Source organism: Mirounga leonina, unplaced genomic scaffold, assembly GCF_011800145.1.
Source record: "Mirounga leonina isolate KUSES-001 unplaced genomic scaffold, KU_Mleo_1.0 Mir_180, whole genome shotgun sequence".
Classification (NCBI taxonomy): Eukaryota; Metazoa; Chordata; class Mammalia; order Carnivora; family Phocidae; genus Mirounga; species Mirounga leonina.
In genome coordinates, this window is record NW_023270469.1 from 23,290,757 (window position 1) to 23,306,030 (window position 15,274).

At 36.7% G+C, this 15,274-nt stretch overlaps 1 protein-coding gene across 1 annotated transcript in view; it reads left to right on the forward strand.

Annotated features, from left to right (window-relative positions):
• CDH8 (cadherin 8) overlaps positions 1–9,710 on the forward strand; it is a 342,701-nt gene extending 332,991 nt beyond the window's left edge. Inside the window, exons 10-11 of the mRNA XM_035025064.1 lie at positions 7,284–7,535; positions 8,907–9,710. Coding sequence (XP_034880955.1) covers positions 7,284–7,535; positions 8,907–9,400 — 746 coding nt within the window. The 3' untranslated portion in view covers positions 9,401–9,710. The remainder of the gene's footprint in view (positions 1–7,283; positions 7,536–8,906) is intronic.
• The last annotated feature ends 5,564 nt before the right edge of the window (positions 9,711–15,274 follow it).

The following is a 15,274-nucleotide window of genomic DNA, read 5'->3' on the forward strand; positions in this document are numbered from 1 at the left end:
ATACAACACAATGATAAGAACTTAATTAAATCTCTTGTCCATACCTACTCAACAGAGTGCCTGTTCCCCTTCGTTTTGACCTTCTTGCCATTTTCATTCCATTTTACTTAACCAAGAAAATTTGAAATAAATTTGCAAGTCAAATGCCAGGAAACATTTCTCAGAAAGACAAAATATCTACTGATCTTCTCTTCATCTATTCCTTTGGTCATAAATATTTGTCTGGTTAATGCCTTCATTAACTCCGGCTCCTTGTTGCTTTTGCTTGCATGTAAAAGGATAAACAAAAGCCATAGCTCCATGATTTCTAATAAATGGGAGCTAGGCAAAGTAAGATTTCTGCATCAGGGTAACAATAACAGATGAACTACAGTAAAAACAATAGAGCATTTAATTTGCCTGCTTTATTTTATCTGGAGGGAAGAAAAAGGACAATGTGGAAAGAACATGGGATATTTAAATAATAACAAGAATAATGACCTTTCTTTTTCTACTAAAAATACAGAGAAAATAAATGGAAGGAAAGATATTAGTTATGACTGTGGGAAAATTACACAAATAATGTTAAAGTATTATCCAGGTAGACAGTCTATCTCTGTAGATAGACTTTGTGTTTTTCATGGAGTATGCATACAGAATTAATTAGGGACTACAATACTATTTTAGTCTGCTCAGGCTGCTATAACAAATACTGCAAACTGGTGGCTTAAACAACAGACATTTATTTCTCACAGTTCTGGGGTTTGGGGAGTCTAAGATCGAGGTATGTTTCATTCTGAAGCCTCTTCTCCTGACTGCTTGTAGGGGGCCACCATCTTGCTGTGTGCTCACATGACCTCCTCTTCGTGAACCCACAGGTGGAGAAAGAGAAGCTCTCTTGTGTCTCTTCTAATAAGGGCACTAATTCAAGGCCCTACCCTATGACCTCATTTAACCCTAATTACTTCCTTACAGGATCTATCTCCAGATATAGCCACACTGGGAGTTAGGGATTCAACATATCAATTGCAGGAGGGACAGGAGCACAAATATTCAGTCTATAACAATACTTAGTTTATTTACAAAAGGAAACTTTTCTTATAAGGGTATCAATGTTCTATGAAGGAAGGTCTTTTGATTGCCAACTCCAAATGATTCAAAGACTGAATATTAACAATCAAAGAAGACATTCCTCCTAAACTAACTATAGGAGATACTAATTCAGACTATGCACCTCCCTCTGAATATAAGACTAAGTCATCCAATTTCAGCTCAGTAAAAGGGAATTCTGGTGTGCACTTCTTTTTTTTTTTTTTTAAAGATTTTTTATTTATTTATTTGAGAGAGAGAATGAGATAGAGACAGCATGAGAGGGGGGAGGGTCAGAGGGAGAAGCAGACTCCCCGCTGAGCAGGGAGCCCAATGTGGGACTCGATCCCGGGACTCCAGGATCATGACCTGAGCCGAAGGCAGTTGCTTAACCTACTGAGCCACCCAGGCGCCCTGGTGTGCACTTCTTTAACATGATGGTAGTTCATGTATTTTAGATATCTGAGATGGTACTTCAGATATTCTTTCCCTCAGTCTTCTCTGTTTGAATCTAAGCATTCTTAGTTTATTGCTCATGTTACACGATAAGAGGTATGCCCAGATTAAATCTTAGAAACCATGAGTATTTCTCTTAAATGTCCACATAGACTCAGGCTATATATCCTCTCCAGCAGCCTAAAATCAAACCTTCTCATGGACTTATTCTGAATCATATATAATTCCATAATTCCCTAAGACAAAATAACATGAAAGGAAATAAATACGGGACCCACAAATTTTGGCTAATGATTACCTAGTCTTTCACTCACTTAAATATTTGCTGAGTACTCATTATGCATCTTAAATTGGTTATTTGTTATCCTTAAGTTCCTCAGTTTATTTCTGCATCCCCAGGGCCTATCACATTCCTATTAGTATACTATTTCTTTGTAATAAATGATTTGATGAAAATATAAAGTTGTTTTTTTTTTTTTTATAAGATTGCATAACAAATCTATCTGGGAAAGTTGGGAACAGTTAGTAAAGGAAATTATCCACAAAAAGAAAAAAAAAAAGGCATTTAAGCACAGACATAAAGAATGCATAAATATTTATTCAAATTAGAGCTAAGGGACGGCAGAGAGATTATCAGGCAGAAGAAAGAGCAATTACAAAAGTGCTGAGGAGTGAAGATCCTTAACTCATAAAAGGCTAGGATGGCTAGAACATAGCGGATTGCTAGGACATGAAGCAGGAGAATGAGACAGAGGCTAGACCGTGCAAGTCACATGGGAAGAAAAATAATTTGTAACAGAAATTCTAAATGGACTTAGCAAGCTTCTAATGTATAGTGATTTGATCACTTCCTTAAAACTGAAACATTCCAAATAAAAGTGGATAAAATAACCTGACCAGTGTTGTTATGAGGATCTTCGCTCAGTGTCAAGTCCTGTGCTGAAGGCTGGGAATAGAGCCTGGACTAAGGCTAGTCTCCCTCAAGGGGGTTAGATTCTAGTGAGATAATACACACATTTTACTGAGTATTATCTATTTTCTCTACAAGGTCAAAACCATTGCATAAAAATTCTAAGACTTTAATTTTAAGATGGCTGTTTTTGATACAGCCTCTAACTACTTCCAGTAAAGCTCTAACAAGTAAATCTGGAGGGAAAAAATGGCAACAACTAAACATATAAGTGAATATATTGATTTATAATGAATCTGTTATTAGAATCTGAAGGGAATTTCATACATAATGGTATAAGGTAAAACACTGTCTGAAATAAAGCAAGCCTATACATCTACTATTTATCTGGTCCCTACTTTACTATTTATTTGGTGTAGACCTTGTATTACTCAGCCAAGGAGTAAGGACAATGATACCACTGTTTTGGGAATACTGTCATTTGAAGTATGCTTGGTGCTGCTGGTCCACTTTCCCTCCCCACCAAGATCTTTTCCTCAACAGTCAGTCATAAGCAGAAATAAATGGGTTTGGAGTATGAAGCAAGATTCTGGACACACAGGCCTTCATCTTCCTTGGTATAAAGCTGATAAGCAAAACATTCCAGGAGGATGAGAAAATGGGAAAATCCCTAACTGGAGGAAATATAGGGAGTACTGATATTTGACTATTTCACCTACTGAGAATATCCAACAACCAGGTGATAAGGTTAAGATACCCGATCATCTCAATGCGGCAACAATACATGAGATGGGCAACAACTGGACATGGCTCTCCGCCTGGACATTGGCCCTCCCTCCAGAATGCCAAATGCTTTTGTTCCACCCTCTTCTTAAATAGATCTTGATAAAACACCGTCTTCCATTTCTCAATCCTGTTTATACATACTCAATTTCAAGAAATTTAAATTAAAAAAATCATGACATACATGTCTATGGGCTTTCAGGGATCACTCTTTTTTTCCTCAAATTTTCTGGTTTTAGAAAATGTTTTTTCTCCAGTAAATCATTATCAGGATATGCTCTTCTGTTGTTCAAAAGGAAAAAGTAAATGCAGTAAGGGCAAAAATCAGGAGCAGAAGCCACGAGGATAGAATAGGTTGCAATGCAGAGGCAAGATGACAGAAACTGGAAACGCATGAAAATATGAAGGACTGAAAAGATTTTTAAATAATACCATAATGTAATTGAATCCAGGTTTAGAGGTATTGAACAACTGTCCTTTATATGACTGCCTTTTCCCTTCTCATCATTGGAAAGAAAAAAAAAGAAAAAGAAAGAAATCAAGGAGAAAAAAAGAGTGCAAGTAAACAGATGATAACAAAAAGTGCCTTCCAATAAACACCATCAGTCATCTTGAGAGTCAAAAGCTGTTTCCTTTTTTAGTATCGAGAACAAGGTACAGGTGGTTGCCATAATTTCTTATGCTCAGAATTGTGTTAGAGAGTCTAGTTAGTATAGTACATTAGGAAAAACATTAATATAGGCATTTAAAACTGTAAATTTCCCTCTAAGCGTTGCTTTAGCTGCATCCCTTGCATTTTGATTTGCTGTATTTTCATTGGCATTGTCTCACAATATTTCCTAATTTCCCTTTTGACCTCTTCTTTGACCCAATGGTTATTAAAGAAAGCATTGTTTAATTTCAAAATTCACTTACATTTTAATATAATTTCTACTCAAGTTTTTAGAGGGATTGCCATAGAACTTGATAATCTCTATTCTCTATTTCTCAGAAATTAGCAAATGAACAAGAATAGCCAAGATACAGAAGTGCATGATGGGGAAAATAACCTAATAAACGTCGTTTTATTATAAAGTTTCCATACATAAAAAAGCTTGGTATTGATGGAGGATTATAAAAAAAAAGCTTTGAAACATAATAGAGGGCCCCTAAATGATGAGGATTCACAGAAATTTGACTTGTGAGACACTGAGTGTTTAAGAGCAGTGGGTAAGGGGTAAGTTCCTCAATAATAAACCTTAAGAAAATTACCAGGACAGAAAAAACCCAATTCCTTACAATCACCTAAATGTGAAAGATAACATTATAAAAATATTTTATGCAATTCACAATTTTAAAAATAAGGTTAGAAACGCTAATCTAAAAGAGATTGAAAAAATTGACTATATTAAACTAAACAGCAACAAAAGTTTTAAAGAAACCAACCACAACTTTATAGAAGATGTGCAACACATAGAAAAAAAAGGTATTTCAAATACAGGAATTTGAACTGTGTTAAAAATGTTGATATTTGTTTTTTAAATGTATACGGTAATGACAGTTTCATTTGGCATAAAATAACTCAGGTAAGTCAATAATAAATATAAACACCAATCAAAAATAATAAAAAAAAAAAAGAGGGGGGAGGAGGAAATGAGTAGGCAGATAGGGAATTGACTTGCCTGAATGTAGCAGGTAAAATTTGGCAAAAATATCTCAGACTTCCTCTACTCAGTCAATAATTTTCTGTACATAGGAGAGTAACAACATATGCACATGCCAGGTATAGTAAAAAATATGAGTTTAGTGGTGGACCCACCAATGCTTTTCTAAGTACTAAAGAGAACAGCTTTCTTCGGCAATGAGCAATACTCCTGCTGTAGTTTCTAAATTATCATTATAGATTGTTTTAAAGAGAGAATATGCAAAAATAGTTTCCCATATAAATAATGTCAACCACAAAAAAACAAAAGCCTCATTGTAATTTTATTAACTGCATCTTGAGGAACAATTCCCATCTTCTGTTTTGAACTATAGTATATGAAATCATCTACAAATGTTCCTTGCACTAATTAACTGTACTCAAACTTGTCACACACTTTCTGAAAATAAAACATGGCTATATATTCTCTATCTGTTGTGAGATAATGTTCTCCTGTTTTTAGCATAGTGGTATTTCCTTCTAGGTCATGGAAATAAAGATAACTGGATCATTTGGTACATCACTGCGTAACTCTATTAGAGACCTCTTTTCACTCTTCAAATTACTAAATAATGAGGCAAAACCAGAAGAAATTTAGAAAAAATAATGTTAACACCATCTAAGTGTTTTCCTCTGCTTACTAGCAAGGCATTATAGATCCACTTATATCTCAAACAAAAGTAAATATAATTTATACATCTATTTTGGGGAATGACTATCATTTTTTTTTGAAATTCTAATATAGCACTACATGGTACAGAAAATTTAACATGTTTGGGCGCCTGGGTGGCTCAGTTGGTTAAGCGACTGCTTTCGGCTCGGGTCATGATCCTGGAGTCCCTGGATCGAGCCCCGCATCGGGCTCCCTGCTCCGCGGGAAGCCTGCTTGTCCCTCTCCCACTCCCCCTGCTTGTGTTCCCTCTCTCGCTGTCTCTCTCTCTGTGTTGAAAAATAAATAAAATCTTTAAAAAAAAAAAAAAAGAAAATTTAACATGTTTATTTAATGTCACTTGAGTGGAATATCTGTTCATGTATTTGAGTGTGCTGGAAGCCAGAAGGACATTGATGACCAGGAATTGGACAACAATAGCTTGGAATCCCTGCTTAATAGGCAACAATGAGGTAGCCAGGTGTTCTAGGGTCTACAAACCTGCCAATATGTGAAAAAAAATCCTAACTGAAATAATCCTTTTGCCCAAATAACATTACACACATTAACCAATATTATGTTTATTTGCTTTTGTCTAGAATATCAGTAAGATATGTGTTCCCATTTTGAATAGATAGGTCTTTCATTAATCAAAATGAGAAAATATTAATAATTAATATATACAGTATGACTATAGTTCATGAGCTAGGCATGAATGACCACAAGAATTTATTTTGGGGGTAAAACCATGAGAACCATAGGGCTAGCATGCATCCAATCACTCCTCACTGACAAGTTTTACCTTGAACTGAAATGCACCCTTCATTATTGCTTAAATGTCTTAAAGTATTGCTCTAGATAACCAATACATCTTTCCATATTAATTAATAACATGCAAAATATAACATCTACTTCTGTAACTTCTCATTTTATTCTTATTTGTGTAACCACTACAGGTCTTCTCTACAGAGTTTTTTTTTTTTATTTGAGAGAGAGAGAGAGTATGAGAGAGAGCGCAAGAGGGGGTAGGGTTAGAGGGAGAAGCAGACCCCCCGCCGAGCAGGGAGCCCGATGTGGGACTCGATCCCGGGACTCCAGGATCATGACCTGGAGCCGAAGGCAGTCGCTTAACCAACTGAGCCACCCAGACGCCCTTCTCTACAGTTTTAACATATGTGGCATATCTCCTCCAACTGGCAGTAAATGGGACTTTTGTTCTATCTTAGTTTAAGTGTGCAAGGGCATGAATGACTCTTTGTAGGTACCTGAGGGAATCAACAAAGTGCATTGTTTTGTACGCCATATTGTCATATAGTCTATCTTTTAATACAGAGCTTCCTCAACATGCCTCTCAAATGTGGTGAAATTCTGTCCAGCCAATTTTGCATTGTCAGGATAAATGAGAGAAAATTAAACTTAAGTATGGAGATACGGGTTGATTTGTGTCTTCTGAAAGGACACTTGAAAATTATTTTTATAAAAGAAATCTTTTGCATTTATAAAGTGATGGTAAAATGTCATTAGTCCATCATGAAGCCCTATTTATTAAACCTGTTAGGGTGTGGATATTTTGGTCCATGCCTACTGGGGAAGTGGGGAGAAGGGAGGGGGGAAAGAACCTGAGTGGTCCAGTGGAATTGGGTTATCTTGAGTTTTGCAGAGGACTTATGAACTAGGTGTTGTTTGGGCAGCCATTTTGAAATGATGCAAACTATTGTAATTTCCCTTTTTTCCAGATAATTCCCTCAGCATTTTGGCAAAGCATAATGGATTCAACCGCCAGAAGCAAGAAGTCTATCTTTTACCTATCATAATCAGTGATAGTGGGAATCCTCCTCTGAGCAGCACCAGCACCCTGACCATCCGTGTCTGTGGCTGCAGCAGTGATGGTGTTGTCCAGTCTTGTAATGTTGAAGCTTATGTCCTTCCGATTGGACTCAGTATGGGCGCCTTAATTGCCATATTAGCATGCATCATTTTGCTGCTAGGTACGTATTTCCTTCATAGCTTAATGGTCATCATTTTTCTGGTTCATAAATGACTGTAAATTAGGACAGCAAACCTGAACCCCAGTCAGGCGTCAGCATTCTTTTGGGGAAAAGGAATTTCTTGCATTTCTGCAAGCTTTGAAATCACTAAGGAGGAGTGAAGGGAAAAAAGTGCTGTGATAGCCAACGTCCAATTGGAGGACAATTCAGTGCCTTTTTCAATCCCACCACCAGTGAAAAGATAGAGTATAATGGTGGTGGAAGTGGGGATGGACCTTTATGTGGTTAGAACAGCATGTATTCTATAAAAAGGCCTGCAGATCTGATATATATACCAATTTACTGCAGTGGGAGGCTCCCTGTATGAAAATACTCTTTTTCCTAAATAATGTATAGGTTGGGTTGCTAAGTCCATCCAAACACAAAGTCTGGTGAGATAAAAAGAAAACAAGCAAACAAAAATTTTTTTTTCAAAATTATACTGTGTTCCTCAGATATTTTCTTGATATCAACATCAAATTAAAATGAAGACTGCAAATTAAGGAAAGCTTTTTAGTAACTTTTCTATTAAAAATATCCAATTATAGAAATGAGATTAGAGAGTAGGAAGATACACAAGAGGAAAGTCATACCTTATCCTGTCTTTAAGTAAAGACTATGTCAGTTACTATCTTTCCAGTTGCATCTGTTCTGCTCACCCAGTGTCTGGATTAACATTATTTCTAGCCATATTTTACCCCATGAACCCCATGAAGTTTAATTTAGCTAACCTGGCTTGTTTAGGTATGTATCCGTTTCCCTTTGCCCACCCATAGGCTTACCTTCTGAGACAGAGGAGCCCCAGGTTTCCTACAAGACAACAAATTGTCCATGCCAATTTGACGTTCATCTTGATATATCACTTCATCTGTGAATGAACATTATTTGATTGGAGAGAGTCTTGAAGAGCTGATAAGACACAAAATATACTAGATATGATTAACTCTGCTTCTTTTCTTTATAGAAGAAGGGCATGGAATCAAAGGACTTTAAATGGCTTTTCCAAGAGCCACAGCAAGTTAGTTATTTTATCTGTTCTGTTTTCTATTTTCTGCCATTTATTCTAGAGCTTTTAACAGTATTACACGCAGCTTTCACCATGGATAGATGCAAACTTACTCTTTTAACCCAGCTTCATCACCACTGAGTACACAGAAGCAACCTGGAATAATATTCATTCAGAATTCAATCCCCATCCTTCAGAAAGGTGTTTAACTTAATTCCCACGTGAATGGTATCAAGGCAATGCCACTCTCTCTTAACACACACGATGCAGTGCTTGTGAAATTATCTGCAAGTTAAGCTAATTGTTATTTCACACTTTTCCTACAGTCATCGTGGTGCTGTTTGTAACTCTGCGGCGACATAAAAACGAGCCATTAATTATTAAAGACGATGAAGATGTACGAGAAAACATCATCCGCTATGATGATGAAGGAGGAGGAGAGGAAGACACAGAGGCTTTTGATATTGCGACTTTACAAAACCCAGATGGAATTAATGGATTTTTACCCCGTAAGGATATTAAACCAGATTTGCAGTTTATGCCAAGGCAAGGGCTTGCTCCTGTTCCGAATGGGGTTGATGTCGATGAATTTATAAATGTGCGGCTACATGAGGCAGATAATGACCCCACTGCCCCGCCTTATGACTCCATTCAGATTTATGGCTATGAAGGCCGAGGGTCTGTGGCTGGCTCCCTCAGCTCCTTGGAGTCCACCACCTCAGACTCAGACCAGAATTTTGACTACCTCAGTGACTGGGGTCCCCGCTTTAAGAGACTGGGAGAACTCTACTCTGTTGGTGAAAGTGACAAAGAAACTTGACAGTGGATTATAAATTAATCAGTGGAACTGAGCATTCTGTAATATTCTAGGGTCACACCCCTTAGATACAACCAATGTGGCTATTTGTTTTAGAGGCAAGTTTAGCACCAATCATCTATAAACTCAACTACATTTCAATGTTGAACCAAAAATTAATAATAAAAATAAAAAGTATATGTTAGGAGGTTATAAATCTTGTGGAGTGTGAATTAAAGTACGTGGAGTGTCTAGAAGTCTTTGGATATTTGATATTTACCTAACCACCACAGACAGAGATTGGGATCCTGGCTAATCCTTAGAGAGATGGTTTAAAAAGAGGAAAAAATCAAAATTAAAAGGTGCTTTCTTAGAAAAATGGACCTGCAAGAAATGTGCTGCTGATATGTGTCTTCTGCAAGGATTTTTATAAATGCAAATGGTTTTTTCCCCTTCACCAATAAGGATCCCGCCACAAATGAAAAAGCAATACTTGGTCTGCTGTACATGATGACTTTTTGGAGTTTTGGGAGGCCTCCTAGATTATACGGTACGGTGACCACACATTGTACATAACTGTTGGCCCCACTCATCAGAGACTGAATAGCATCTTTAAATATTGTGTCGAGCCTTAAAATATTCACATGTTCCTAATCCATTCCAGGGTGGGGATTGCCAACTCAGTGGTGGAAGGAGAGAAATCCCATTCAAACAGGCTTGTTTTCTGGAAGCAGGATTACTCGTTCCCTCCACTTCATCTTCTTCCACAAGGACACAAAGATAAACTGTATCACACAGTGGACTACATAAGAGACAGATGGTTTTATTGCTAGCGCGTGAATTTATTTGTTTAATCCTCGAAATAAATATTTTATTGATGTCCATTAATGCTTTTATTTATTAAGGTTGGTAATCTATAGATTAAGGGACTATATGAAAAAAAAAACCCTAAATTATATCCATTAATAATCCTTTAGATTGTTTTATATAAATATATATATATATACAATGAATGTTTAATACATGTACATTTTGATGAGATGAGTATGGCAGGCAATATTATCAAAGGGGGAGCTAATAGTCTCTTTAGAGTAGAAAGTGTTATTGTGGCTGGTGATGGCAGGAGCAGCATTTTCCCAGAGAAACTTTTGGACTGTTTTCTATTTTGTTCATAATCCTAGTATTTGGTGTTTTTACTACAAGCACAAACATCTGAAAGTATGTGAATATTTAAACTCTAGACTTTTAGATACCTACGTAATGCCCTGCCCAATAAACACGCTTCAAGTCCCCCCCATTGTTTTAGAGCAGGAACTGGTTTGTACATAATTTTACTGCTTTTGTTTTATAGCACTTCTCTCCCTGATCTTCATGGTGATGCACAGAAAGTCTTAGACTCCAAAAAAGAACAGCACTAGAAGATGTGAGCATATTCAATTTGTAACACAATCCTGCCATTTAGAAGTAGAAAATGTATGATAAAAATCAAGTACTACATGCAGATCATTTTAATTTTCTACTTTGCTTTAATGCAATATTGTTTATTTACTTCATGTATTGTATTCAGAGAAACTCCTGTACTGTTTCCTACTTTGTGAAATATATTTTTATAAATACCTTTGTTGTCATCATTTTTTTTTTTCTAATCAGATGAAGATCTGTTAAGAGAGACACCAACTCTAATTAGAATTCTAGAATGTTCAACTAAATCATCCCAAGATCACTTTGATTTGTAAGAGTCTTTATTATAAAGAAGCAGAGAAGTAAAATGGCCTGGCAGTGATCATACAGCAAGCTACCAGCAGGGACATTAAAGGAACGTGGTGTATGGAAAGGCTAGTCCAGCTGTGTCGGTTGGGTCCTCCTGGCAGCAGAAGCTGAAACAGAGTTAAGATTAAAAGAAAAAAGAAGCAGGAATGAGCAGGGCAAGACTTCAGACAGGGATACAGGTCTAAAACTTGCAGAAGTAAAGTGATCAGCGAGTAGGATTTAGCAACAAAGATCTACACTGCAAAACAGACCTGACCAACTTCCACCAAATGGGTTCTGAGTCAAAGACTGTCTGACGAGGGATCTCTCATTGGGGAACAAGTAGTTGGGGTCTAGTTCCCCTGCCATCTCAGTTCTTGGCTTGGGGTTGCCTGGGAGGAGCATGACTTTAGCTTGAATACCAAAGATGCCAACTCCTGAAGACTGCCTCCACTGTGGCAGAAACAAAATGTTTGAATATTAGAATCTACAACTCTCCAGGGACTTAGTTGAGTCACTGAGTTCCCACTGCCTGAGAATAGTTCATGTTTTATGCTTATCACTCTGGCTACTGGATACTTTTTCTTGAGGTCCTAGTGATAGTCTAAAGTGACTTTGGCTTGGCACAGTGTCTAAAACAAATACTTAGTGAATGTAGATTATTCATAGTAGTTGTGACAGTAAGTAGTAGTAATAATCCAACTAAGGTGAAATCATTACCTTTTTACTTATCTCTTACTTACCAGACTCATTTCTACGTACTTCTCAGTGAAGAGCACCATAGATTAGAGACCTACAGATACGTCTAACAGAAAAATTACACTCTTTTTCAGGAATATAAAATCTCTATCTTCAGTCTTGGCAATCAAAAGGATAATATTTATATGGTGATTTAGGCAACTCAAATACTAGTTGCCTAAATCTTACTTCAAAATTTACTTTGCTCAGGAAGGGAGAATGAAAGTGTTAATCTCTTGGCAATTTACTTTGCCACCACATTAGCATTTCGTGCTTTAAAAGTCCCTCTAAGGTTTTGTAATACGAAGTCAGGCAAATAACACCATGTTCAACGATACTTTTAGAGTACCCTGCATTAACATAAAGTTCTGAGGCTCGCGCGTGTGCGCACACACACACACACACACACACACACACACACTGACTTAAGCACTTTGTATTTTGTCAATAGACTTGTTAGGACTTCCTCAACCTAGAGAGGGTGATGGGATTCCTAGCCTTTTTCAGGATTTGAGTACCTGATGCTCAGCTCTTTAAGTAAGACATTTTCTTAACTTTATCTAAGTGACTATTTTTGTCTCTGCATTGTTTTCGCTTGCAGCAATACTAACATATGTCTTACATATACATGTGTGGCTATTTTTCAAATAAAATGCTTATTCAGCCCACAGGCATTTTAATGTGACTGTAGGTCTTTATTGGGTCCTAACCATTAGTTGTTTTCCATTCTTGAAACTTACGCCTGTGTGAGGTTTCTCTGCCTAACGGAAGAGAACTGTTGAGTGGGAGCCAAGTGAGACAAAATTACCTCCCTCTGCCTACCTCACAACTCCAAGTTCATGTCTGGGGAACTGATGCATCCCTGGGTGACTGGACACCACATGGAATTAATTCAACCTCAACCCTGTCTACTATTTGAGCCAATCAAATTACGAAAATATCCATGTATGTATACTATAGAGTATTAAGAGGATACTCCTTACAAAAATCTTGCATGAGTACAGTTATTATAAGATTAAGAATAGTTGATAACAGGATGATTAAAATAGTCTAGAAATTATACTCAAGTATTAACCTTGCACAGAATTGTGATTTCTGAAATATAAACTTGACAATGAAAATACTTTGGAAAAATGTGTAAGTATCTGTGTGTATATAAAATAAAAGAAAACTTAGATCCACTGGTATCACCAGTGAAATCAGGATGCTTAGAAAGAGCCAAATGTGTTTTTTGGAGAGTTTCCTTAATCAGATGCTTAAAGTAAGAGAAGTCTCTGCATGAGATTTGGAAATCTCATAGGAGCAGCCAGATTCCACATTGAGACTCAACAGAGTTCTGGGCTGCGCTGTGGTTTGGAGACGGAAAAGCGGGTGCTGGGAGCTAAGTAGCCAATTACTCTTTATAGCCATATAAGGACTGGAGGCAAGTAGGCCCTTCCAACAAGTTGTATTATGCGATCACTAGCTTTGCAGGGAATCTCACGAATGTATAACCTTCTGATTGCCTTTTTGATTGAAAGTTCCATCTGAGATCAGGACAGTGCAACCAGTAATAAGATTTCAAAAAATCCCATCACTGGCACTGTTGGAAAGGCTGAGCATGACTGAAATCCCATCATTGTCAGTCAAAAAGATAAGGTAACAGTGGGCATCACTACAAAAGCTATATAAATGCACAATTTAAACATGAATATCAAGGTGGAAAAAGAATATATGTTTATATTTCTATTTAGATACACATATATACCTAATAAAGTTATCAGGGTTAATTTTATATTTGTCATTTTTCATCCCACAATCCCACACTACCAAAATCCTGGAAGGGTGGCTCCTTGTTTTTCTGAATCTAACCTTCAATTGGAAAGAAACTGGATTGAAGGTAAACAGTTTTCACGCAGGTTTGTATTTGAGAACAAAATAACAGCTCATAATACCTGGGATTAGAATGAAATGCATCACATTGTGAAGCTAGACTGAGATGTTTTTGTATTATTGTGTTTTTGTGGAGAAAATAATTGCAGAATGTGTTTTGAAGGTAATAGTTTTCAACATATTTTTATTTTCCTCAATTCCAGTACTGTCTTATTTGCTAGACAAAGTTTCTTTGCAGAGTGACTCAGCTGGCCAAACAGGGTACACCTATTGATGTCACGGTGGTTATTGCTCATTTGATGATTGTGGAAGACAGAAATTCCATCATTAAAGTAGATGTTTATTTTTACTGTTTTCTTCTTAGTAAATATACATTTACGTATTACATGGTATACTATTTTTTTTGCTTGTTTTTGTTTACATGATACACTCTTTATATTAAAGATATTCTAATCCTAGTATTTCTGACCCAATCCTAGTACTAAGGGGGCCATGCAATTTAAAATCCCCCTGATTTGATGGACTGTCTTCAAAAAAATAATTGTGTCCCCCACATGTATTGAGCATCAACCATCTTAGGAAATAAGATTAAAGGAGACAGCATCTCCAAACTTATTCTTTTATTTATAATGTGGGAGCTAACGAATCCCATCTAACCTAACTGTTGAAACATTCTTTCTCTATGGTCTTGTCAATAGTATTTTGAGTCTAGGTTTATACTTAGGTTGGTCTGACATTAAAGCCCCTAATTTTCAACTAAACAACATTCTCTGTAATTATAATGTAAAGCTTGTAATGATAAGAAATAGAAACCAAGTTATGTACAGAATTATGGAAGAACTGAGGAAAAAGTAAGTGACTCTAAGTGGGGACACTCAAGAAGTCTTCACAGAGTTTTCAAAAAAGATGGGACTGAAGAATGGGTTGAACAGAAATCACAGCTTTTCAAATATCCAAAACTCAGAGGGGAAAAATTATAAAAAGATGACATTACAGATTTTGGACCTTCAGAATGGTCCTCATAGGACACTCTAGGTTTACCTAAACTGTAGTGTTTTGTGGATGAGAAAAACGAGTCTCAGAGATGTCTTAAGGAATTTTTCAGGGTTAAATTACTCATCGAAGAAGTAAGAGAGACAGGAATTGAACTCTGGTCTTCTAGTTCATTACCAAGATCATGAGGTTGTGTTTTTGTATATATGTACCACCCTCTCCACTTTATTTACGTAAGCTTCTTCTAGGTCACAAGGCTAATAGACATTTTCTGAAAAATCAATGTCTGGAGCACTCTTCTTCCAGTTTGAGTTACCTGCCATCATCTGACACACATCCTGAGTGTTAGTATTATCTCTTGCAGGTACCTTTATTAGTAGGTAATAGTTATCTCTAACCACAAATGATAGAAGGAGAGTTGTTAGAAGGAATACCACAGGATGATGTCTGAGGAGAAAAACTATAGAAAACAAAGCCTTCAATGAACCTCGAGACCAGATAACAAAAGAAAATGAGAGATCACTGAAGGTAAATTTTAATTCCTTC